A 25,464-nucleotide genomic window follows, 5' to 3' on the forward strand; every position below is an offset into this window, starting at 1 on the left:
GGTTATTTGTTTGTTTGTTTGTTTTTAATTATGCTTAAATCGTGCCCTAACTCAGTGTTAACTCTGCTAACCAGCATTTGGCAGAACTCGTGATTTGAATGTGCTTCATAATATTCGGCTTCTTCCTTAAAGTTCCAGCTCCCAGAGTCATGTGATAACAACACAACCCTCAAGGAAAAAAAAAATAAAAAATCAAACCTCATGGCTGTGGAAGGAGGAAAGCTTAAAAACGTGACCCGAATTCACCCTAAAGACTCTAATACCAAAGGAAAGAAAAAGAGCACAGTGTAGTAAACTGGTAATTGTAAAGATTTCTGTACTCAGGGGAAGGAAGAGTGACTAATTAACGGTCCTTTCTATTCAGTGCCAGGTATCAATATGTTCCATTCACAAATGAGGTGTCATATAATCTGGGCACAAAACCACACAAGCTTCAGCGCGGGTACTGCTACTTCTTGGCATGTCCTGCCTCTGTCTGTGTAACCGGCCCTTGATGCTTTTCAGAGCTTTGCACTATAAAAGCAAGAACAGGAACCAAAATGCAAATGCTTTATTCATAGCAGTAACACAACTCTCTCACAGAGCTCGAGAAGAATGGAGAAAAGATTTCTCAAAGCTTTGCCTACACTTTCCATCTTTATTCAGGTGCATGAAAAAAAAAGCTCTAGCAGCACAATCATCCAGGAACAGAGTGAAAACTATGTGGAAAACACATCTATGCTGTTTTGGAAACAGGTCACATGCAGGGAAAAAAAAAAAGAAAGCAAAAAAAAGACATTATTATGTCAGCGCACCCACAGCCTGCTTCCTGTGGGGAATGAGCCGTGCCAGAGAGGCCACCTCTGGCTGGTGGGACCTGGGTCGGGCTGTGCATACAGCGCGGCAATCGCTGCTGAAGGGAAGCTCGGCACACTGCTTCCATCACCATTAAACCTCCTGTCCTGCACAGGCAAGAGGAGCAGGGAGCAGTTGGCTCTCCCGTCCGCTTTACTTATGTCAGAGTTATGGAGTTAGACTGTTTCACAGGAGAAAATCACTGCCTCACAGCTCTACGAGGTTAAAGACCTAAACACGCCGCTCCACCTCGCAAATGTTTAAGGCTCGCTGAAAGCGCGCAGGTCGCAAACAGCAGGCCGAGGCGAGGGGGCGGACTGAGGGCAGGGAGCAGGCCGAGACGCCGACTCCGAGGCCGTGCCGGCAGCCTGCTGCAAAGCAGCGGGCAGACCCGCCTAGCAGGGCCGTGCCGCGACACGCCGGGCCTCTGAGGGAACGCCGCTCCGGCCGTCGCTGCGGTGACGGGGCCACTCGGGGCGCTGGCAGCGACTCCGGTCCTCCCCGTTGTTCCGCGAGCACGCCTCCCGTCCCAGGGCGCTGCCGCCAAGACGGGGCAGCCCTCCTTTCGGGCGGGTAGCCGTGAGCGGCGGGAGCGTCGCTTGCAGGGGTAGGGAAGGGCGCGCGGGGAAACAGGACTCGAACTCCGGGACCCGGGAGAGAAGGGCTGGAAGCCGAGCCGGACCCGACCCGCTGCAGCGAGGCCACAGCCGGGGGCGGAGAGGAAGGCGGGCCGCGCGCCGACCTGTCGCGGTGCATTGTGGGCCCCACATTGATTTATGCACGAGCCGCAGAGGGCGCCGGGAGACGCGGGTGGCGGCGGCGCGGAGGCGGCGGCGGCGCTCGGGGCTGGCGCGGCGCAGAGCTGCGGGCCGGCCGGCAGCGATCCGGGCTTTCTGAGAGTGCAGGACCTTCACTGCTCCTCCGGACCGCGCCGCGGGTCGTGGAGGCACCCTGCCCGGCCTCGGCCGGCCGCTTATCGGCCGCCACGGACGTGGAGGCGGCGGTGGCGGCGGTGGCGGGCGGAGCCGGGCCCGGCTCGGAGGGACCGCTCGGTAGGGCCTGGAGAGGGGGGCTCGTTTGGATCTCGCGGCACCGGAGCCTCCGTGGGCGGGCTCGGGGTTGAGGACCTTCAGCGGGGAGAGAGGCGCGGCCCGGCGCGGGGCAGAAGGCTCCGTCTGTTCGCTCGGCATCTTTGTTTGGCCGGCTGCTGCTGGGGAGAGGAGCGGCGAGGCCCTCACGGTCGCATTCCCCCGTTCCTCCTCGGGGCCCGAGCCGGCCGGGAGCTGCCTCAGCTTTCGGCTTCGCGTCGGGTGGAAGGCTGAGGGCTGAAGAAGGCTTTGCAGTGACGGGTCTCCCTTCCCCGCGTTTTCCGACCCGATATCGGCTCCTCGCTGCTGGGATTATAAATGTTTGGACGGAGACCCAGGAAACTGAAAGGTGAGCCTCCTGTTGGAATTCGCAGAAGAGAAAAGGAAGGAGGCTTTTCCAAATCCCTCGCGATAAAACTCGAGCCGTTTTCCCATGCTGCCCGTATTCTGTTTAATAATGCGATTGTGACCTGAGTGGGATTTCCGAGCCATGAACTGTTGAAGCTTTTGCACCAGAGCGTTGGACTACGTTGTTTTTCTCTCTGCACATGATTCCTCCATCCCAGCTGTTGCAGGACCTATGGGCCAACAATAGACTGGAGGTTAATTCTCACATTCTTCTGTGCTGGGGACTTGGCTAGTTAGCTGGAGTTGCTGCTGCTTTTTATTGGAGCTGCTCTTTATTGGGCAGTTTTATTTGTTTTCACATACACGGGGTGTTTCAGCTAAGCAGATGTTGGACTGAAGCTGAATGGATGCTTTGCAATCCACAAGATTTTGGAGGATAAGAAAAAACTACTAAAAACAGAAGAACCGGTACTGCTGGAAACCTGGAGCCCGTTTTCCAAGCCTTTTTATTTTATTGAGCAAGGTAAATAATGTAGTAGTGTTGAAAGTATAGGGCTTGCGGTAATCATACACCAAGATGTTGCAGAGCACTTAAGGGTATTCAGAAGCTTTCAGCAGACTCAGAAGTATAACCTCGTTAAAAGCCTCTGAATAAGTTTAGTTTTTCATTAAAATGAACGTGGAGCTTAATGCTGAGAACAACTGATAACTGAGCGAACCATTTTGTAAGTGTTACAGATCTCTGATGTTGAAAGAGGCTGTCTAAAGAACTTCAGAAGCCTTAAGTGGTTCAGTGAAAGAGTGCAATTAATCGTTTGTAAATATTTGTATGTTTTTCCAAGTTTTTAAAACGCTTGTTATCATAGCCATTCGTGATCTGTTAGGTCTCCTAAAAGTCCTTTCAGTTTGACTGTAGTAAAGTACTTACATTTGCCTAATTAATTGTATTCATACTCTGCCTTGAATTATTTTCAATTACTTTTACCTTTATGTTCATTTACCTTTTTTAAAGGTAAACCTCATTTACGTTTATTCGCAATGACAGCTGCTACTACTTTGTAATCCATTTTTCTTTTTATCTTTTTTTATGTTATTATGTTCTGAATTTGGACTATGTGGATTTGCCTCTAGTTTATATGCATCACATTAGCAGTGAGTTTCTGCAAGACAGCAGCATAAGTTCAGAGTACTATTTTAGATATTATCTTTATATGTTTGAAGACTTGGAAGAAGCATATAATGATTCTCAAAATATGCAGTGTAATCAGTAACTGGTTTAAGTATATAATTTTTGGTGGCTTGTTGCATGCCTTATCTTTGTTTTTTAAAGATCTCAGTGGCAGTTTGCTCTTAACAAAAATATAAGTCCATTAAAATGAGATCATAGCTTAAAAAGCAGCTGTAAAAAATCTGGTTTTGCAAGATGTCACAGGATTCTCATTATGGAGTGATGCCTTGATTAAATTGATTGTCTACCTTTTCACCCACAATCTTAATGAAATAGTGGCAAACACTAAGGTGTTGGCAACTGTTGCTGATGCTATCATTGAGAGACCTAAGCTGATACTATGGATAGTATCCAAAGTCCCTTTGCTTATCCTGTTTAGATTTGTTTGACTTAAATGTACTGTCTTTGTTTTGTCTTGTTTTGTTTCAAGATGATGTGTGAGGTGATGCCAACCATCAGCGAGGCAGAGATTCCCTCTGGGGGAAATGGAGGCCATGGTTCAGGTTCCCCATTACAGTCAGATGCTGATTCCCATTTTGAGCAGTTAATGGTATCCATGTTGGAAGAAAGGGATCGCCTTCTGGAAACACTAAGAGAAACTCAGGAGACGCTAGCATTGACCCAGGGCAAGCTGCATGAAGTTGGTCATGAAAGAGATTCCTTGCAGAGACAGCTCAATACTGCACTTCCACAGGTATGGACGTTTTGAAAGGAAGCTGTTTTCTGATAACTTATCTTTGTTGTTTTTATTGTTGTCTTGTATATTTAATTTACTGAACAGCTTATCGTAGGGAAAGATCAATCCAACTTAATACTTTCCTGAAGTATTTGTTGGTGCTTGTTCACTTTGAGAAAGACAGAAAAGCAAGGCGAGTAGAGAACATCAGCCCCTTCCCTCTAGCATGCCTTCCCTGTTTCTGGCACTTCTTTGGCTCAGGAGTATGAGGTTGTTTCTGCATTGCTTTGTTTAATAGAACCTGGTGGACTTTTTTCTGTCACCATTGTATTAGTGTTTCTTACTGCCTAATTCATCTGTGTGCCTAAGAAATATGTATAGACCATTTGGGGGAATGACACAGGCTGTTCTGATACTGTTACAGACTTGAATTAAAATTGACTTCTGGAGGATGCAATCTGCCCACATATAGGCTGTAGTACTTAACATATTGTATAGAGCAGTAGTGTGCAGTTAAGAGAGTTCATAGATGTCTACAGATCTTCTCTGTTCTTAGTTACTCCATTCCAGTCTTAATAAATAAAATCAAAACCAACTGAACTTTGAACATGCTGGAAAGCTTTTGATTGTAGGCAAAGCAGAGACCACTTTCAGTTGTCAGTTAACTATTGACAGCCTTGTACTTTCTAGCCTGCTTGGTTGTTGTCCTGAGTTTGTCAGTTTGTCATGGTGATGTTGGGCTTGCATGTCTTATTACAAGAAAACATGTAAATTATTACAAGTATTTATATGTTCCTAAATACTGTGGTTACTGTTCATACTGTTTAAAGCAGTGGTTTCAAACTCTCCTATTTCCACTGTATGACTGTTGATACGTTAAATAATACTGGAAATTAATCGGGGACAGAAACTAAGAAGTAATAAATGTGAATGTAGTTGGATTACAGTGTTATGATGGAAATCAGAAAGGAGAATTTTCCAACCTTTGCTGCTTCCTGTGTTAAATCATGTACTGCAGGCAAAAATCATTCTTTGTTTTTCTGTTGCTTTTTATTGTAATAATTGTGGCTTCTCTTTAGCTGCTCTTCCAGGTGCATTAACAGGTGCCATTAACCAATTGTATGATCTGTAAACTGTTACACTTGAATTTGTGGCTGAGCGGAATCACCAAAGCTCTCTAAGCTGCATTATGGCTTACCTTTTTCATTCTCATCTTCCTTCTTAAATCTTGTGAGCTACCAGCGTGTAAAGATTTTTTTCTAAACTTTTATGAAAGATTCAGGCAGCTCAACAGTTCCCAGTTTCATGTGTGTCACACTTGTATGCTTTCACATGAGTTCAGTGGGGAAGCAAGTCTTGTGGTTCAATTGCAACATTATATAAATACAATGCAAGAATGGAGTTTTGTAGATTTTCTGTTGGAAAATAACGTTGTCATGGTGTGAAACTGTACTGCTCCTGTCTTGAGTCATGCTTAAGCTCAGATGGTAGTGGAAAGTGAGAATTGGTGCTGCTTTCAAAAGTTGCATTCACAAAGTAACTCATTCTTGCTGCGCATCAGAAGAGTCTTCTGTGTTTGACAAACCCTTGTTGTTAGTATGGCAATTGGTTACTTCGGATTAGTAAATTTCTGACAAAATTCTAATTTAAATTCTGTTAAGTGTTCAGTAGAAAAACTTTCTGCTGGCTCCGGTATTTGGAACTAGTCAAACTTTTTTGTTAATTATTTCAAGCTGAACATTCTTTTGAACTGCTGTCTCAAACAACCCATTGTTCAACTGTGGATTTCAAGTAGGGGTAGAAGCAGGATAACTTTACTGACAGATGCATTACATTTTTTTTTTTTTTTTTTTTTTTCAGGGAAAAAAAAAAAGGGCTACTTGGTGGTGCTATTTTTTTCTTTTAAGTATTTTTAATCAGAGTAGATGTTTTCAGTTAAGTAGAAAGATGTGAGGATCAGTTTGAGTGGTTGTGCAAACAGCAGTATGATGGTGTGAATCACCGAGTCAACATCTAACAATGTATTATTTCTCCCCTGGCCTAGTGTGTACGTGCAGCTAGTCTTTGTAGTTGATTCTGGGGCACTTTATCCTCAGGAGTGTTGAATTGACTTGTTTGTAGGTGCACTTTATCGTTTATGTTTTTAGCTGAATCGACCAGTTAGACCATTCTGATGATTGATGGAAACTTCTTGTGTGTAAGGGGTAGGATGGCAGATTGCTTCTGCACCAGAACTTTTCTGGTTTTGGTATGAAGGCACTCTATCTCTATTGACGTTGCTGCTCTGAATTCCCTGCGTTCATTGAGTTTCTGTAGTATAGTAAAGGAGCCTGTATCTCTGTGTAGGTAGCTACGAAATGGCAAGTACTTGTGTACTTGAACATCTTTGTAAGTTATAAAAATAATTACAGTTCATTCTGCTGCAGTGATTTTTCCCTTCTCTAAAACGTTGGAGAAAGAGACTCTTCTAATGAGCTTGTTGTATGATGGGCATCTGTTGCAATTCTCATAAAATCAGAGCAGCTATTTAGAGTAGGAAGACTTTTGTTGTGGTTCTCCAGTTCACAAAGAGAAGAGCATTCGTTATGGGTGTGCTTTGTTACGTTCACTTCTAAAATTGACAAGCCTTTCTTGTATGAACAGTTTAAAGCAAAATTTGTCAGCATTGCCTTGATAAAGTAACTGGTTTCTGTTTAATTTAGCAATGTTTTTTTTTCCTGGGCATTATCTCTTACCTTGGTTAAAATTTACTCTGACCTTGGAATATGAATTGGATGAAATCAAATTGCCAGGCAAGAATTCAAAACCATTTTTGTTCTTCCTTGTATTCTTCACAGAAATAATGAAAATGCACTTTTTACTCTGAGAAGTTAAATAACTTGTCTTTTCAGTGTAAACGCATTCAGTTATGATATAATTATGGTCAGATGAATAGCTGACTCTGTTATTTCCTTGCCCTTTTTGTACTTCCAGTGTGTTTTCTACATATTTTAAGATAAGCATGCTTAAAACTTGTAAATTAATCTGAGAAATGCATAGGACTGTTGTGCGTTTCAGACTAATGTTTTGAATGTAAGGTTGATAAGTTCCAGGTGCCTGCCAGTTGTGGTGTTGAGATGTGACAGACTGGGCTTCAGTTTGTTGGTAGAATTGTGTGTGGATGTTTCTGTAAATGCCAGCATTGGGCTTGTTTTGGATAGAGAAGACTGCCATTTAATTTATGGACTCATAGCTAGCACAGGTAAATGTACAGTGGATGAATTCACAGCATTGTCAGGATAATTATATATGTTGCAGAACTTTGAGCGCTAATGAACAAATGCTGTGCTGTTGTGATAAAGCAATACTCTTACTGAGATCCACCTTCATCTTACAGTGATTACTTTTTAGTCTGAAATGTATCATAACATGAGCTGTGCAAAGCAGCTTGTAAATGAAAGGTACTTCTTTTGTTTGTCATGTGGTTCTGTTCTGCATTCAGAAATTCTGTATGTAAGGGGGCATAGATTAGGGACAGATGCGAATTTTCTGTTGGAGGCTCTGTGTGTGTGTGTATAAAAGTAAGAATGCTTACTGTAACATGGAATTAAATATGGAAAAAGCTGCCTGCAGTTTTGGTTTGGCTTCAGCTTTACTAGGATGCCTGCCTTATCTTAATTTAAAGCAAATCCCCACTAGGTCATCTTTAGTTGCGTTCTATTTAATAGTAAATGTTTTATCACTGCTACATGCTTCTATTAAAAAAAAAAAAGTAAATCTATTTATACTTATGCTCAGTTAAATTCAGATCTGTCTCTATATAATGATTTTTCTTAGTCTGAGAAACGGATTGTCTCGCATGCAAGAAATATCTAAACTTTTAGTCTGAAGACTGCCCTGGTGTTGTTTAGTAATGGTGAATTTATGGATTTAGCTGTCGTTTTATTAATGGTGTTATTTGGATTTCCTCCAGGCGAGTTTTAAATAATACAGGATGTCATAGACGGAGAACTGAGGTCTTGAATTGTGCGTAGATATGAAGAACATGGCTGCGGAAAGTACATTAATTGAAGGGTTTGCCAAACTTTGCAGTAGCTGAAATTTCCTGAGCGTTTTAAGTGCAGCTTCATTTACGGTATTCACAACTACTCAGCCTTGAGGTGACGTAGCCTGTTGTTACTTCAGCAAGATGCAATTCTGGCTTCTGAGTAAAAGCCATTAGTCTCAGCAGTCTACTCAGGATTGATAGAGATCTAAAAGGTTTCAGTTGTGCAGCTGTGTGTCACACAGGCATAGCCTCCATTTCTCACCCAGCACTGTGACAGCAGAGATGAACGTGAGTCTTTCAGTTGCTTTTTCAGACAAGTGTAATTTTATTCCTGTTTATGTTCAGCTGCTGAGTTTTGCTTGGCAGTTGCTGTTAGTAAACTACTGGATCGTCTTCATCCATGTAGCTTAAGTCAGATGGAGGTATGGGTTAACGTTTAGAATTCTTCACTGACTATAACAATAAATCTCAGCTTCCCTAATGTTTTTTCATTACAAGGCACAGAAAGAGACAGCTTGTGTCCAAAAGGCATATGTTCAGGACCAGACCCCTAGCGTTTGTTCTGGCTTCTCAGTTTTTCATTTAAATGTATTTGTGCAAGTTCACTGAAACTATGCTCTTATGATGTTCTATCAATCCCTTTAATAAAATTAATAGTCGAAAGCTACTGTTTTTTGTTTTTTTTTTTCTTTGGTTGATGAGCAGAAGGATGTACTGGTGACTAAGTAAAAATGCTTTTTTGTTTGTTTTTATTGGTGATTTATGGATGTAGCTCTGAAAAATGAGGCAGTGATTATTTTTCTCACTCTTCAGTCAGTGTGCAAATATCTGAAAATGGGTCTATTAACTTATGATGTGCTGTCATCAAACTTGCAGGCTGACCAACAGACCACGTATAAGCTTGAGTGAGAAGAGCTGTAACCAAAGCAAGCAGTTCATAAAACATGTAGTGTATTTAGGACAAGGTAAACTTTGCATATATATGTTCACTTATGCTAATTTTCATGTAGCCACCTGTACAACAAGTAGTGTTTGCTTTGGTATTCTGAAAATAGAGAATTTTTCATCTGCTAGCCCTCCTGCTTTTTCTCTGCTTTTTAAGTGTATACCTCAAAACTTCTTTTAAGATGATAGCTCCAAGACTTGGGGGCTTAGTGTGGCTACTTATTTCCAGTTTCTCTCTAGAGTATTAAAAAAGAAAAAGAAGCCCTTGGCTTTCTTTTAAGATAATAACAAATAAGCATGTTTGGTTTTTTTTGTTGTTTTTTCTTTTGTTTTGGTTTTTTACTCTTAGGAGTTCTTAGTGATTAAAACCACAGAGCAATCTATGTTAAGTTTCTCCATTCTGATACGTATTTGGGAGATGTGAATGTTACGTTTATTGACGCTGTAGGATTTGAAGTTAAGACTATAGCTTTGTTTGTATGCTTGCATTTTAAGTTAATGGCCTTGTGGAAACTTAACGTCAGGTGCTTATAGAGTAATCATCAAAAGACTGCAGATAATAAACACTCCACATCTGACTTTTACTCAGTTATGCTTGGTAAGTATTCAGTGTGCATGATGCGATAACACCAGATTAAAAATAAGAAAATATCTTCCAGAACATAGCATAAGAACTGAGGTCAGTATGTAGATCACATATAGTTAAGTGCTCTCAGAGAACTTAAATCTTTGGAGAGAACTTACTAGCTGTCCATCAGTAATGTTGTAATTCTCAGCTTAGCCCTTCATCCAAGAACTCAGTTAACATACATCTCTCTTCCTCTTAATTTTGCACTTGTGTTTTCTTCCTTTAGAGGTGTATGTCAGGTGTCTTTACGTAGGCTGCTTTAGCAGTTAAGATGGTTTGCATCTTCAGATGTGTGAGACTAAATGACACTGTTAGTATTAGAAAGTGTTTCTAATAATTTCTTGTATGTATGAATCTCAATCCACAATTAGATAGAGGAGAAATATTTAGATTCTGTGTTTTGGGTAATCTGAGTGTTCATAGCTTTCTAAGTGCTTTTTTTTCCCCTCAGTTTGTCTATGTAGTCTCCAGATGCAAGTGAGGAAATGTGTTGAGGTGCTTGCCAGGAAAAATGTTTTTGCATTCTCCAGGCTGAGAAATTTTTGCTATTGAGTGGAGTTTTTCCCTTATTAGACATTTTTTTCACAGAAATGCATACAAACTGTTGGGAGATTCATACATACAAGAAATTATTAGAAACATTTTCTAATACATGACAACACCTAGTATCGTTTAGTCTCACACATCTGAAGATGCAAACCATCTAACTGCTAAATCTGTTGCTACATTTTGTAAGTTCTGGATAATTTTAATAGTGAGATGAGTATGTATCTGTAGGTCATTCGAGGAGCTTGTTCTTCTGTTCATTTATTCAGAACTGGAGGGGAGACTGTGATTACAATAATCCTTAAAAGTTCTGCTCTGGTTGATTTTGATGTTATTTTCCTTCAGATCCTTCATAAACTAATGTGACCAGTCTTTTGCCCCTGACCTCTGTCTGTTTTGGACTTTATCTTGGGTTTCATTGTAAGCTCTACTGCAAGTTGGCTCCTTCTGGCTGTTGTACCAAGGCTCTGGGGCCTGTTCTTAAAGTGGCTAAAGCTGTAATGTTTTCAAGAAGAGAAGCTTTATGACTTAATCTTCTCTTCTGCTATTCTACAGTGGCTAGCCTTGAACTATGCTCGTGTTTATGCTCGTGTCTGCTCAGGAAATGGTTTTTGAGGGTGGTAGTGAAAATTTTAACTGGAATATAATTTTGGTTGTGTTTGAAATACACTGGGACTTTCTTGGGAGCAAACGAATAAGAACAGTCAAGATATCTTTTCCTGTAGTTCTTCTGTTTTATGGATGTTTAGAAATAGTATTTGGCTTTAGAATGTCTGCAAAGTGCTTCAAGGTGCCGTGATGAAAAGGTCCTTATGCTCCCAGTATTAGGCATTGTCACATATCTTCAGGACAGATTTTAAACAAATGCCATGTGGCAAAAAGCTTGAAAATTTCAATAGAATGTCTCTCTGTCTAGTTTTGTTAAGAAGAAACAGGGGAAAAAGTCCTCTTGGAAAAAAGCCCGAAGTGTTTTCCATTTTCCGCAGCCTTTAATTCTTTTCTGTAGCAGAGCAACTGTTGGGTGTGCTCGTGCTGTGCCATACCTTACCCTCTGTTGCTAGCGTGTGGTATAGTTTGTTACCCAATTCCATTTGTCGTCTACTCATCTAGAAATTTCTGCTTGTTTTTTAATGATCTTGTTTCCCCTTTGTAAATCGATGCTAAGTTCAGTCTTGTGCAATTTAAATGTCTTGTAGAGAAACATTGCATTTGGAAACAACTTTTTTCTTGAAAAGAGCTACAGGATAGAACATCTGATGAAAGTGAGTAGAAGATGTGCATGACAACATGACAAGAAGATGTGCTAACAAACTTTTTACTCTAGAAAGAAATGTTTGTTTTTCCTTACCTCACACCGAATCGCACAGAATGGCCTGGTTTGGAAGGGACCTCAAGGATCAGGGATCTCCAACCCCCCTCCCACATTCAGAGCCACCAACCTCCCCATTTAATACTAGACCAGGCTGCCCAGGGCCCTCTCCAATCTGGCTTTGAACATCTCCGGGGATGGGGCATCCACAATCTCTCTGGGCAGCCTGTTTTGTACCTCAGATTCACTGACCAGCACGCAGTATAAGGATCTCATTATACAAGCATAGATTGCTGATGAATTTTCACAGTTTAAAACCAAGACAAAATTTTTCAGGAGGTGCAGTCGAAACAAAGAATTTTTTGTGTCAGTTTGTACAGACTTTAGCTGGCTGTGTGGCTGAAAGGTGTAACTACAAATGCAGCTGAATCCTGGCACTAGTGAAGTTTAATCATTGTCTTCTCAATGCTGACAACTTCCTGTAATGAGAAATAGTATTTATTTTGACTGACTTGAAAAGGAATTCAGGCTACCCAAATCCTCTGTGTAAACAGTAAAACTTTCTTTAATGTGCAGAGGGTTCATTCAGTACAGAGGATTGTAAATTCCTGTTATTTTAATGGTACTGGTTATCTCAGTAAACAGAACCAATTTGATCTGGCTTTTAAAACCTACGTATGGATTTAAAGTGGGATCCTATAATAAGCCACTGGGAAGGGGGAGAAAGATCTGAAAGTGGAGTTGCTTGTTTGTTTTATTGAATGCTGAACACAAACTGCTTAATTAAAAAAAAAAAAAAAAATCCAGCTGCAAATGTTAAGCTGTTTTCAGAAACAAAATTGAGCAGAAAAGGAATTCTGCAGTGTTCTTTCGGAAGAACATCTGACTCGATCAATGGTGAGGATTAAATTGTGAGTTTGACTTGTGGATTCTCAAATGCCCATCACAAAAGTCATGTAGCCATATCTGCTGTTGCCAAGTGTCATAGTTTAAGCTCATTTTCTCTGCCCTTCTACCCGTAAATGGGATATCTAATACTTGAAGTGTGGTATTTTTTTACATCTGAATTCTGCTACAGCTGTGCTGTTCACTGTAGTTTGTGAATGAATAAGATTTGTGGATTTACTGCTCCCAAGGGGAACCTGCATTCTTACTAATTTATTATCCTTTAAGGCTCTATTATGTCATATTAAAAGTCCTGACTGACATCTCACACTTCAGTCTCTTGCTTCTACTGGGGTTTAAGACATGGGCTACCTCTTGCATTGTAAGTTGGAAACACATTAATAGAGTTTTGATGTAATTCAAAGGTCATTTAAAGACTTAATTTGGATTCTTTTGTGTGAATAGTTTCCTCTGGCATTAGGAATTTTTCAGATAATCTAAACTGTGTGGATACAGAGAATGAATCTTCACCTTAGAGACCAGGGTTGGAAGACCAGAGCGTGCATGAAGGGCAGTCTTTGAGACCTCATATATATGGGTAAATGTGGTTGGGGGTCTTCATGTGTGTCTGCATGTTTTAGGGGAACATTTAAATTTAGTATCTCTCTCCAGGGCTGTATTTGCTGTGTTAGTTTTGGGTGAATGACTAAAGTTTGGCTTAGATAATTTCAAGGATGCCTTGGGATACTGCTGTGAGTGTTTTTGTAGAGTAATATATTTTTTGTGCACTTTGGTACAGTTGTTGGGGGTAGGGCTCTGAAGATCAGTAGCATTCTTTGTTAGCTTTGTGTCGAAGAACATGGGGCAGGTGCATCTAGTTCTTTTAGAACATGCAGCTAGAGTTTTTGGAATGTCATTAGAGGGTGTGGTTCAACAATACTGTTGTCTTAAATCTGAGCCTTTGTTTCAAGAAATGCGGGATTAGGTCTTGTAAAATGGGAATTAAAAAGCTTTTTAGGGTTTTAGCTTTCAGTGCCGTGCAGCAAAGAAACTGCCCTTTCCTCTGGCTGTAGATTTATGTTGATAAATTAAATTGGTGTAACTGATTCCTTGTAACTGTAGTCTCCAGAGACTGCGTAACACTTTCTGTATGCTGTGTAATGGTTATAAAGAATTGTCCTGGGAGGTAGTAGAGGAGAAATGGGCCAAGCTTGTATTATCTCTCAAAAGAGTACAAGGCCTCATGGTTTCCTGGCTGCATCATCTTTCCCTCATTTGTAACCCATTGTGGAACAGGAGCTTATTCCTCTTTGAAGGCCAGGCTCCTCACCAATCCATGTTTTGCTGCAGCATCTGTTGCTGGTCACAGCATGTTAAGGTGCCTCTTTTCTCCTTTTTTTTGTTCCTTGCTGTTGAGTGTTGATCAGTATCCTTGGATGCGTTCTGTGAGGTAGTATGTTTTTTGGGTTCAGGTGATTGTTATGACATTTGATGGAACTGTTTGTTTTGAATGTCTTTGTGCAGTCAAAACAAGCAAGCAACAAAGCATTAAGGTAAGCGTAAAACAAATGTTGACAATCTGTTACTGGGTTAAGCTTTTGTTTTTAAATATTAGACATGTCTACTTTGAGACATGAGATTATACTCTTTGAACAGGTTTTAGAGTAGTTTTTGTTCGTAAAAGGAAACTTTTTAATAGAATGATCTAATTGCTTTCATTCCCAATGTTGCAGATTTGAGTATTTAGCTTCAGCTAGTAAATTCACTTAGCTTGTAAACTGAGTGATTGAATACAAAGAAGTAGAAAAACAAAATGTAAAGGGCCTGCCAGTTGAGCTGAATTATGTGCTGAAGGCATCTGTCTGTCTTCGTGGAGTATTACTTGCTTAAACAAGTTTGAAACTATAAAACTGAACTTTCATCAGTTGGCAAAAGAAAAGTTCATTTGTGTGTGTATATAAATATATATCAGAGCATCGAAGGGAAATTCGTGTTGATGCTTGTTTAATGAGAGTGGCTCGGCCAGCCTTATTCAGATATTCCCAAGCACTCCCTTCTAACACAGTGTGAAAAACACACTCTACAACTACTGGCCAGAGCTAAACCTGGCAACTAGAGCCAAGATTAATGGCTGGAATAAGGCAGGGCAGAGCCTCAGCTGCTGCTTACAGTTTTTGCAAGCAGAGAGATGCCATCTCTGAAATAATCATGCATGAAGAATCTTATTCTGGGCCTATTTCTGGGAAAAAAAAGTGAATTGTTATTTCTGTGAAGATTCAAATGCTGAAATTCAGGATTATGGATTAAATGATATTTAATTCTTAACTCAAAGGAATTTAGTATATAATGTCAGCTGAGCAAGAGTTGTGTTCCTTGTGAGTGCAGCATGCTTGGGGTTGGTATCTTTTTCTTGCCTAAGGAAACTGACAGCTCAGCGTTGTTTACAACAAACTTGTTACAGGTTTAGTAGGAGTCAGTCTCCATAATGGAGAGTCCCACTAACAGTGTTGAACTTCTGTTCAATGTTCTCGGATACTTTGCGGCGATTGTACAGTTTTGAGGAGTGCTGTGCATTGTGAAATCATCTGCAGCATCCCAGGAGATCTTGACCAACTTCTTTGTGGAGAGGAAAAGCTTAAATGAAATCTCTTATATGTCATATTAAATATGAAGACTGGTTTTGCCCTGTATCTTGTCGAACTGGTAAAGCAAGATTCTTCCTCTTAATTAAGTACAACTTGTATTCTCCATTTGCCATGGTGGATATGGGTGTGGGTAAGTTTTTTACTGACATGGACTCCAAAAATGGAGATGCCTAAAGCTACAACTAAGAAGTTGTCCTACTACTCACTGTATTAGTTACTAATGAAAATAGACTAAACCAGAGGTGCAGGAAAATGATCATTCACACTGCGAGGCCCTTCAAATTCACTAGTTCAGACTGTAACTGAAAGGCATATTTGTTCCAGATATCTCCCAAATATTTTTCAAAGTGTTTTTGTGAACTATTATAATTTTGGAATATGAGTATTGATGCTTGCACAGTATTGGAAAGGACTACTGACCAGCTTGTACAAAGTAGGCAAACACACCCTGAGCTTAAAAGCCTTGCTCCTTCATGATGACTGAAGCTTTCCTGATGAATATTCACCTGATCTTGTACATTTACTGTGAGGGCAGTGAGGCCCTGGCTCAGATGCCCAGAGCAGCTGTGGATGCACCATCTCTGAAGGGCCTCATGGCCAGGTTGGATGAGGCCCTGAGCAGCCCCATCTGATGGGTGGCAGTCTTGCCCATGGCAGCAGATTGGAACTGGATGGGCCATAGACTCACTACCTTTGTGTGTGAATAGATATTAAGTTTTTGAGGACAGCTTCTGTATACTCTGTGCTTGCTGCATGTTGGCTGTTTACTTCTTTACTCTGAAGATTTACAATGTAGTTTCAGTAGCAGCGTTTTGCAACTACTTTGCAAGACAAGAGAAGAACTTACAACTTGAGTTTGTAATTAGCCTTCAGTTTTTTTTTTCTTGTTAATTCTTAGTGAATGCTGCTGAGTCCCAAGTGACAGAATTCCCCCCACAAGTATTGAGTATTTGGAAAAAGCCTTTGGGGATGGGGTGGAATTGTTTTGGTATAGTTGTTTGCTGATTCAGTATGGAATCTTAGATACACATCTATAGTTGTAAAAGTAGTTTAAAAATCTCTGTTAAAAAGATTGAGTTGAAAGTAGGTGTTCCCTGCTCTGAGTTAACTGAAAGTAGGCTCTGTGATCCACCACACTTTGAACACATATACTTTGGCCACAGATGCTGCCAGTGATTTGTTAAAATTGATGAAGAGATGAAAGAGTAGTTTGAAGAAAACGTAGATTCTTAATCTGTCAGTGATATCAAGGCTGGTTGTTGTACAGGAAGGATCATAGCAAACTGCAAAATTAGACCTAAGCTAAACACTGTTATGTTCTTCTTGCTGAATTTTGCAGACTTAAAGGGGTGCATTTAACACTGAAGAAAATAGAATGCTGCCAGGGCTTACTTACAGTTCTACTTTGCACTGTAAAATGATGTGTATAATCGGTGATTGTTGGCTTTCCAGTGATGCACCAAGATATGTTTTTGAACTGGGCTTTGCTTTAGCCTTATATGCATAACAGTGATGGTTTGCATGATTTAGAGAAAATTAAACTTGATAGCATAGATGGTAATAATTTTGCATATTTAAATGGCTTCTGTTGGCTGCATTTAATGAGTTGAGTGTAGGTGGTTCCTGTTTGCCTGCCTTCAACCTGCAGTTTGTGTGCTTGAGCTTACAGGCTCTCTTTCCAAAGAGCGTGTGTGAACTTTGGGTATTAATTAGTGTGGTGAAAGGAGAACCTCTGATGTTTCAAGAGGTCAAAGATTCTGCCATGTTTGGATTTCAGTACTTCTACGCTTCCATGCTCCAATAGGAAATGTCTGTCAGAAATATTATTAAGGGAAAGAGGAGCTTTAGATGAGAACATGGAACTGATGTGTTTCCTTCCCCCTTTTTTTTTTTTTTTTTTTTTTCCCTGTTAATTCTGCATTTGTGTTGCAAAACTACCAAATATTGTTCATCCTCATTTATGTTTCCTTGTACTTCAATATGCAGCACTTCCTGAAAGTTCTTAGCAACTAAATCCAGATTTAGTGCTTTGTAGTTAAGGCTCAGTGAACGCTGCATGTAAAGGAGAGCAGGTCAGTCAAGACAGTAACTGGAAACCTGTTTATTGCTGTAGAGATTTGGCTTTGCGCTGAACTTTTCTGTTTTGTTCTTGGGCATCTGTTTGCTACTTACTGACTGTGAGTTAGAGTTCTTTTGCACATTGCTTTCTGTCAAACGCTAGAGCTTCCAGCTCTGAAGTGGACTGGGAGCAGTGTGTTTCATTCCAGAGCAGTAAAATTATACAACTGTAAACATTTTAAAACATAATTGGATGTTTGGAGTGGAGCATCATTAATGACAAAGCCCAGAAAGGTCAATCCAAGAAGTGAAGTTCAAGAATATTCTACTGAAAGAGAACTGGAATGATAAAAGATGCTAAACTTTAATATGTATTAAGTTTTTTAATAACTACTCATTAGCTGGGTGCAGTGCTTGTTTTAGTGTTTTCAAGTAGTGGCACAGTTTTTGGTAGAGAGGGGAAAAATGGCTTTTGATTCAATGAAAATGTAGACTGATCAAAATTACACTAAACATTTTAAACTGTCTCATTGTCAGTGGTTGGAATGTGAGAAAGTTGCTACAATTAAAGAAACCTTCACCTATGTTTCTAAGGCAGTTTGAGTGTGAAAGACATTTTAATTCAGACTCAAGAGTCCAACATAACCATATCTATGTTCAGTGCTTGCTGAAAAGTAATTTCATTAGGTGAAAAGCAAAAAACAAATTTTTTAATTTTAATTTTTTTTACACTCTAGATTAATTTTTGTTTTACCCTTTCTGGCATGCCATAGATATTGGAAAGGTTCAAAGTAATCTGATTTATTGGGCTGGATAGACTGGATAGACAAAGCACTGCTTACATTGGTTATTGTTTCTCCTGGATTTCTGTGTTTTCTTGGAAGGCAGGATTTAATGATCAAAACATGCAAGTGCTTTTGAGTTGTAGCTCTGCTCTTGAATTATTTAATAATCCTGACAGCTGAAAAAGCTAAACTGGTGTGAGTCAGTAGCTACAAAACTTGCTTGCTGTTACTTGACCCCTCCAGATTCTGTTAAACAGTTAAGTTTTATTGAATGTGTACTTTTAAAACCTGGTATGTTGGGGTATTGACTACTGCTGCTACCTACAACCCTTGGGTTTAAAATGAGCTGACTATTAAATATCCTGTTAAGTGTAGGTATTTAGGTTTGATTTGTTTGTTTTATTTATGATGCTTCTCATTTCTGTGCGCACACTATTTAGAATAAGCATGGATTACATGTAATATGAGTAACACCATGGAAACTTGTCTCATATTTACCTTGGTTTCTCATCCCTGATGGCCTGTTTGGTGTTTTTTTTGTTTTTTTTTTTCCTCTGTTCTTATATTCTCAGCATATTGGATAATTGTGTGGGTTGCTTGATGTGCAGATTACAGAACAGAATGTTAACAGTAGAACAGAATGCTATTTAAGGATTAAACAGGTAAATGTTGCTCACGTAGTTGGGGTGGAGATGTTCCTAAAGATGCAACTTCATCCTTGTATTGCCAGGAGATAGTTTTTAATATATAATATTTTCTTGATAAGCTAAAAGTTTTTCTTCTTACCCTTAAAATAAGTTTTCTAGTCATACCTTTAATCTTGAATTCTTATTTGCTTAAGAGAGGCACTTGTATTTTGTGCAAAAATTTCTTTTGTTTGAGCAAATCCCAAGCAACCCTACTGTACTCTGCAGTTACCATAGAAAGAGCGTCCCTGCTGTATAGCTTCTGTTGTCGGATTCACAGGGATTACCTGTTTCTTTAAATTTTAGTGTCATCTTTCCTATCATGTAGCATTTAGTGGGTTGCAGTTTACTATCCATGGAACCTGTAAAGTATACTCGTAATAAACGTGAAGAAAATCTGTTACCTGAAAGCTGTTATGTTCCTGGACCACCATCGTCTTTTAAGTAGCCAAGTATCAGATCAGACATCACAATTCTACAGGCTTGACAGCTAGATCAGCTGGTGCTACTTCAGTTCTTATACAGTAGAGTTGCTCAGGTTGGAAAAGACCTTAAAGATCATCAAGTCCAGCCATGACCTCACCGAACTGCCCTAACAATCCTCGCTAAATCATGTCCCTGAGCACCACATCCAAACAGTTTTTAAACACATCCAGGGATGGTGACTCAACCACCTCCCTGGGCAACCTATTCCAGTACTTCACAACCCTTTCTGTAAAGAAGTTTTTCCTGATATCCAGTCTAAACTTACCCTGGCGCGACTTAAGGCCATTTCCCTTCGTCCTGAGAAATGAGGGAAATGCACAAGAATACGATGCAGCAGGGGCTTTTGCTGCCTCTCAGCTAAGTGCGCTGGAAGGTCGACGGCATCACACACGGAGATGCTGCTGTCACCAGAGAATGAATTGCTGGAGTGAAAACCTTTGAACAGAAACACCCAAATAGAAAAAGAACACTTTGCATCACCCCCAAAAGCTGTGGCTTTGGAAGGATGGTCGCTCAGGCACTGTGTTTGTCCTTACGTTCTTTAGGCATGGGTCATGCCTGCCCAAATGCTGTTTGCTGGTATTTTCTGTGCTGTGGCTCAGATGTGCTCCCACCAGGCCGGGGCTGAGACATGAGATTCTCCACTGCTTTTACTTACAAACACAGCAGGAGTCTTAGAAAAAAGTTCCAGATCTTGCTCCACACGTCTGTCTTGCTGGCAGCTTTTCCTTTTCACCTTGTGCCCAGAATACAGACTCTTCTTCACGAAGAAATGCCATTGTTTTAAAAACCTGTGGAGGATATGTGGACAAAACCCAGAAAATGAATTACTGAACAACAACAAAGTTACTTCCACTGAATTTAGTTTTTTGTTGAGTTTTCTTTTCTGACAGTAAGAGTGTCATATTTGGTTTGGAAAGTTACTTTCTTGAGTAAGCATTTCAGTTTACTACATGGCCAGTGCGTTCTAAACAACAGAGGATATTTATTTGGTATATTTGGCACACTGTTTCTTGTAGTAAGTGCTCTGTTGTGCTTATTTTGAGTCCCCACTCCTGTTAGTTTTTGGAGTAGACTGTTTATTGTTTTGATTGCAACTGGAAAGCAGAGCAGAACTTCAATTCTGAAGCTTTCAAGTTTATCTTTACTTACAAAGTAATACAGTATTTGGACAAGTAAAAAAGCTTCTTATGAATTGTCTTGTTTCCTGTATTTGTTTCTGTACACTGATTTAATGCTGGAGAAGATGAGACAACTCAGAATGTGTTTTTAGGTAATGAAGTTGTGAATAGTTTCCTTTTGAACTGCTTGAGGAAATCGCAAACTGTCTGCCGTTGAAGAGAGTGATCTAAACTAGAAAGAACATGTCTTTTGGCAGCATCAACTGAAACTGAGGACACTTGAGTGTTCTTTCTGAAGCTGCTTATGGGACTCAAAGCAAATACATTTTGCAAAAACAAACAGCAATGAATGTATTACGCAATGCTAGAAATACGTGTCAGTCTGTTTCTGGAGCAGCAGTATAAATTCTCATGTGCATTGTTATTCTTGGGTCACCTGACAGTGCGATGGTTCACGTCAGAATTATGATATATTTGTGCTACAGTTTATATTTGCACAGGAGAATGCAATGGAACAGAACTGTCTGTAATTATTATTTAAAGGGTAAATCAGCTTCCTTTGAAATATACTCTGTTTTTCTGTAGACAGAGCTCATCAGCAGTTGTTTTCAGTAACATTTTTATTAATGCCATACAGTGTTACTAAGTTGAGGACAGATGGCAAAACAGTGTCTGATAGTCCTTACTGCTTTCTTTGTTCTATTCTCTAGACTTGAGATAGTCGGGAGGAATATAGAGCTCAGCCTGAAGGCGGAGCTCCGTGTCAGCCTGAAGGTCCTTACTTAGTGTCCATGCTTCTGGATTTTGATGTTGGCACTTGAAGGGAGATGTTTGTGTCAAGCTCCTTTGGAAATATGTTGAGTCTTAGTACTTGTAGTAGTTCAGTACTACCTGAAAACAGTCAATTGCCTAATATACAAAAATAACAAGATGGACCTGTGAAGAGCTACACCTTCAGAATCTCAGCTGGGTTTACCTGCACTTGTATCTGGAGCAAAAGAAATGCATGCTGTCATTTGTCTGGGAGTCATAGAAAGTCCCATGGGGTTACTGGGGGCGCAGTACAAATTCCAACAGGAAGAAGAATTCTGTAGGCAGAGCTTAAAGCAGAGTGAATTTTTCCTCCAGCTCCTGTAACGCTTGGGGAGGAGTTTCCCTTTCTTGGTTTACTTTGCGCTCAAGAATCTTTTATGTTTTGCTTTGCATGTTTAAAGCTGTCATTAGCTACGAATTTACTGACCTGGATGCCCTAGTATGTGTGTTTTCAGCATTTTTTTTTTCTTGAAAATCCTAAGTTGATTTTTTTAAGGATGGTGAAAATTACTTTAGAGGTATAAAGGTGAAATAGTCACAATTCACTCACAAATTTTGACTGGAATAGGCATGATAAATTTTTATTTAGGAGGAGTTGTTATGATGAAGGATTCTGCATCTGTGGTGGTGCTGTCTTTTGGTCATAGCAACTTCTTAATGCCTACTGTGTTAGTAATCCTAAAGGAGTTCACTCTAGGCAATATATCATGCTACTGAATTTCTTCTCTTTTGTTGTATGTGTTTTAGATTAAGGCTTTGTAAATTTTTTGCTTAATTAAATTAATACATATTTTTTGACTGCTTCAAGTTAGTTAGCTTCAAGTTAGATTTTGTGGGTGTAGTAGTAGTTGTACTAGTTGATGTGTCCTTTTGTTTTAAGCATGGCTTTTTGTCACTTTGAATTTTACTACGAAACAGCACCATCTTAAGCCTCTACTTGATAGGCAGCTGCTGTCAATTGAGCAATGTATCTTGCAGAGTTTAGAAAAATTAGAGAAGCAGCTTTTATGCACAGTGTGTTTACATGGTATATTCTTAGCCTTACCTCCCTTGTCTTAGCAGTGCAGCTGTACTTATGTGCTAACAGGCGTGTTTGGTCTTTCTCTTTCATAGAAAGTAGAGAATTAGTGAAGACTAATCAGTTTATTGGCATTTCTATCTTTTCTTGCAGGGGTACTTCAGTAATGTTCACCAGTCATTGAGGTGACTGATGTGCATTTATTTTCTCATTAGTGCCTAAGTGGCATTGATAACAAAAGTGATCTTTCAACCCTGTTTTCTACAACGCTGTCCTCTAAAGTATGACCTTGTTTATGTTTAGACTTACTACTAATAATTGTTTTCAATGTGATTCAGGTTATACCTGACATTTGGCCAAACTGAGTTGGAAGGGAAGATAATTCTCAGCATTTGCTCGATGACAGTCTTGTGTGGTTGTATTTTACATTGTATCCACACGGAGTGTGTTCTTTGAGTTGATCCAGTGCCTGTTATATTTCTTGTGACACTGTTGCTAGAGAATGGAGCAGTTTAGGATGTAGTAGCTATTTCAGTTGCTCAATAGAATACCTTTGTATCAGAAACGCCAAGCCTTAGAAACAATATATAAAGTGCAATAGAAACAAGTTTTTCTCTTTGCTTACCAGGGTTACCATGACTCAGATACCTGGAAAGACAGAAGCAAGTTTTCAAACTACTGTTCCAGTGTCTTTTATTGTTACTTTATAACTGTTTTAAGCATTGAAACTTAAGCCTGCTTATCGTGACTGTACAATTGTATTGGTTTTCGACATCTGAAATAAATTCTTTAAGAAATTACGTCAAGTGTTTGTACGAATCCACTCTTGCTACATCCCAGTATTTAATGTATCTACGTTTGTCTGGTTTGTTTCAGGAATTTGCAGCGCTTACGAAAGAGCTAAATGTATGCAGGGAACAGCTGCTTGAAAGAGAAGAAGAAATTGCTGAACTGAAAGCAGAAAGAAATAATACTAGGGTTAGTTCCTTCTCTTTTGTCCAAGGTCACCATTTCTGAAGCGTCCAACTACGTGGAGGAAAAACACTGAATATTGAGTTTGAAAAGCTAAATGCTTTTTTACCTTGCTATTTGCATATAAGTCATCCTGCAGATGTGAATGTCTGTTAAGAAGGGCTGGAAGCTTATGTATGGCTCCAGATATTGCCGTGCAGAATCAGGAAAAGGCATTTAAGATCACAGTACTATCTGTCATTCAGCTCTCTTCTAGTTACAGTTTTGAAAATGTACAGTACTCTAGATAAGACTAGAGTGGGCAAGCTGTAGTAGTCTTTGCCATCAGATTACACAGCTACACGGCAGAACAGTTAAGATTATTTTGTTTGTGTGTCCTTCTGACACTTCTTCAGATTGGTGGAAGAACAGGAAAGGCTCAGTTAAGTAGAAACCTGATTTTAAAACCATGTAGAGTATAGGGAATTCATTAGCTCTGATATCACTTCTAGTATGGGTGAAAGGAATGAAATGTTAATACATGTCCTTGGACTTGATATAATATTTGTTTGAAATTTAAAAGTCAGAATTTGGTGTTTTAGGAGGTGCAGTTCTCTGTAACTCTGCAGAATGGGAATAAACATTGCTGCTTTTTGTTTTAGCTATTACTGGAACATTTGGAGTGTCTTGTCTCCAGGCATGAGCGATCTCTCAGAATGACTGTTGTGAAGAGACAAGCTCAATCTCCAGCAGGAGTTTCTAGTGAAGTAGAAGTTCTCAAAGCACTAAAATCTTTATTTGAACACCACAAAGCCCTTGATGAAAAGGTAATAACTATGCTGGTTAATGTTTTAAAAATCCTATCTCTTCTTAGTGTGAACCATGCAGTTGTATATACTTAAGTTGTTATATTAAAATGGTGGCTGTGCTAAAACTGCGTTAGTAACCACACTCCCAAGAAAAGGTGTTGTACTGCAGCAAGGTGCTGTAGTTTATTCCAGCATTCTGTCATTCTGTGCTAATGTTGCATCCGAACATGCTTGGTTTATGTATTTGTTGGAGGAACACATATGTTTACTTACCTGTATAATATGAGGATTTAGCCTTTTAATTGTGTAATACAACAAGTGGGCTAGAGAGAACAAGAGGAAAGAAATCTGCTTATGCTGTGCTATTAAATAAAGCTGATTTAAAGGAGCTCCACCCTTCAGCTGTACCTGATGTTAGCAGCAGGCAATGCTAATGGTGGAACTTGCTGTGAATTTTGCTGCCAGCTCATAGTTTATTGAACAGCTTTTGTGGACTTGTATACAAAGTCTTGCAGGTTATTTTCAGGAGATGTATATTCCTTCTTCCTTGTAGCGAATAAGCAAAAACATGCATGCTTTGTGCCTTACAAAAGGGTGGGTAAATTCTGGATATGTTTAGTTCTTGCCTATAGGTACAGGTCATGCTGAGATGTAATTTGATAATGACAAAAAGAAAAAGCTAAATTTTGACATTCATTGTTTATCTAGTTATTTTTGTATTGTCTGTTGTAATTACTACTGACTTGAGATTAAGCTGATCTCTGAACAGAGTGAAAATGAAGCATTGTTTATAACCTGAAAGTGTGTGGTAGTGTGGCAGTGTGTGAAGTTGATTTCTTAATTTCAAATAATTTGATAACACTGAAATGACTCTTTCAGGTAAGGGAGAGGTTACGAGTAGCACTTGAAAGATGTAGTTTGTTGGAAGAAGAACTAGGTACTACGCATAAAGAGGTAGGTTTCTCTTTGAAGTATTCCTCAGGTGTGGGATGTGAGTGTTTAATCAATACTTGTCGTTTATTCGGTTACTAAAGATTTTCTTTCAATTTTACACTTTTAATTTTTGCCAAGTGGAGATAACTGTATTTTTTAATTCCGTAACGTTCTGTGAAAGACCAGAAGAGGAGAGAGGAAAAAAATCAAGCCTTAAAAAAATCAGCATAGTTTCTGTGGTTTTAGAAGAACAACTGTTGGGGTGCAGTGGCATATTTTTTGAGTGCTTGTGACATATTTTCTTATACATACCTTGCAGTAAGTTTGTTTTGCTCCTTTGCTTTTACAGCTGCTCCTTATATTGCTATTGAGATGGAAATTAAACTTGAAACTTATATAAGCTTTTCTTTTCTTTTAGTTAATGATTCTGAAAGAGCAAAATAATCAGAAAAAAACGCTTCCAGATGGGATGCTGGATATAAATCATGAACAAGAAAATACACCAACTACAAATGGGAAGGTAGAGCTATTTGCTTTAAGCTGCTTGATTTTATTTATTTATTTATTTTTAAGATTAACCAGAATATTTTAATTGTAAACCATAACAAAAGATTTTGAGTGAAGATGTGATCAAAAAGCCTGTTT

The 25,464-nt window shown here is 39.5% G+C and overlaps 1 protein-coding gene across 7 annotated transcripts in view; it reads left to right on the forward strand.

Annotated features, from left to right (window-relative positions):
* Positions 1-1,678: 1,678 nt before the first annotated feature.
* Positions 1,679-25,464, forward strand: part of PPFIA1 (PTPRF interacting protein alpha 1) — a 56,699-nt gene continuing 32,913 nt past the window's right edge. For 4 of the 7 annotated variants that reach the window (XM_052693120.1, XM_052693122.1, XM_052693123.1 and 1 more), the window contains exons 1-6: positions 1,680-2,793; positions 3,929-4,192; positions 23,003-23,104; positions 23,740-23,904; positions 24,766-24,840; positions 25,238-25,339. In XM_052693120.1, the coding sequence (XP_052549080.1) occupies positions 3,929-4,192; positions 23,003-23,104; positions 23,740-23,904; positions 24,766-24,840; positions 25,238-25,339 (708 nt within the window). In that variant the 5' untranslated portion in view covers positions 1,680-2,793. Of the gene's footprint in view, positions 2,794-3,928; positions 4,193-23,002; positions 23,105-23,739; positions 23,905-24,765; positions 24,841-25,237; positions 25,340-25,464 lie in introns of all 7 variants that reach the window. The other 3 variants (XM_052693125.1, XM_052693119.1, XM_052693121.1) reach the window with 1 other exon arrangement.

Source organism: Tympanuchus pallidicinctus, unplaced genomic scaffold (genome assembly GCF_026119805.1).
Source record: "Tympanuchus pallidicinctus isolate F22 unplaced genomic scaffold, pur_lepc_1.0 scaffold3, whole genome shotgun sequence".
Classification (NCBI taxonomy): Eukaryota; Metazoa; Chordata; class Aves; order Galliformes; family Phasianidae; genus Tympanuchus; species Tympanuchus pallidicinctus.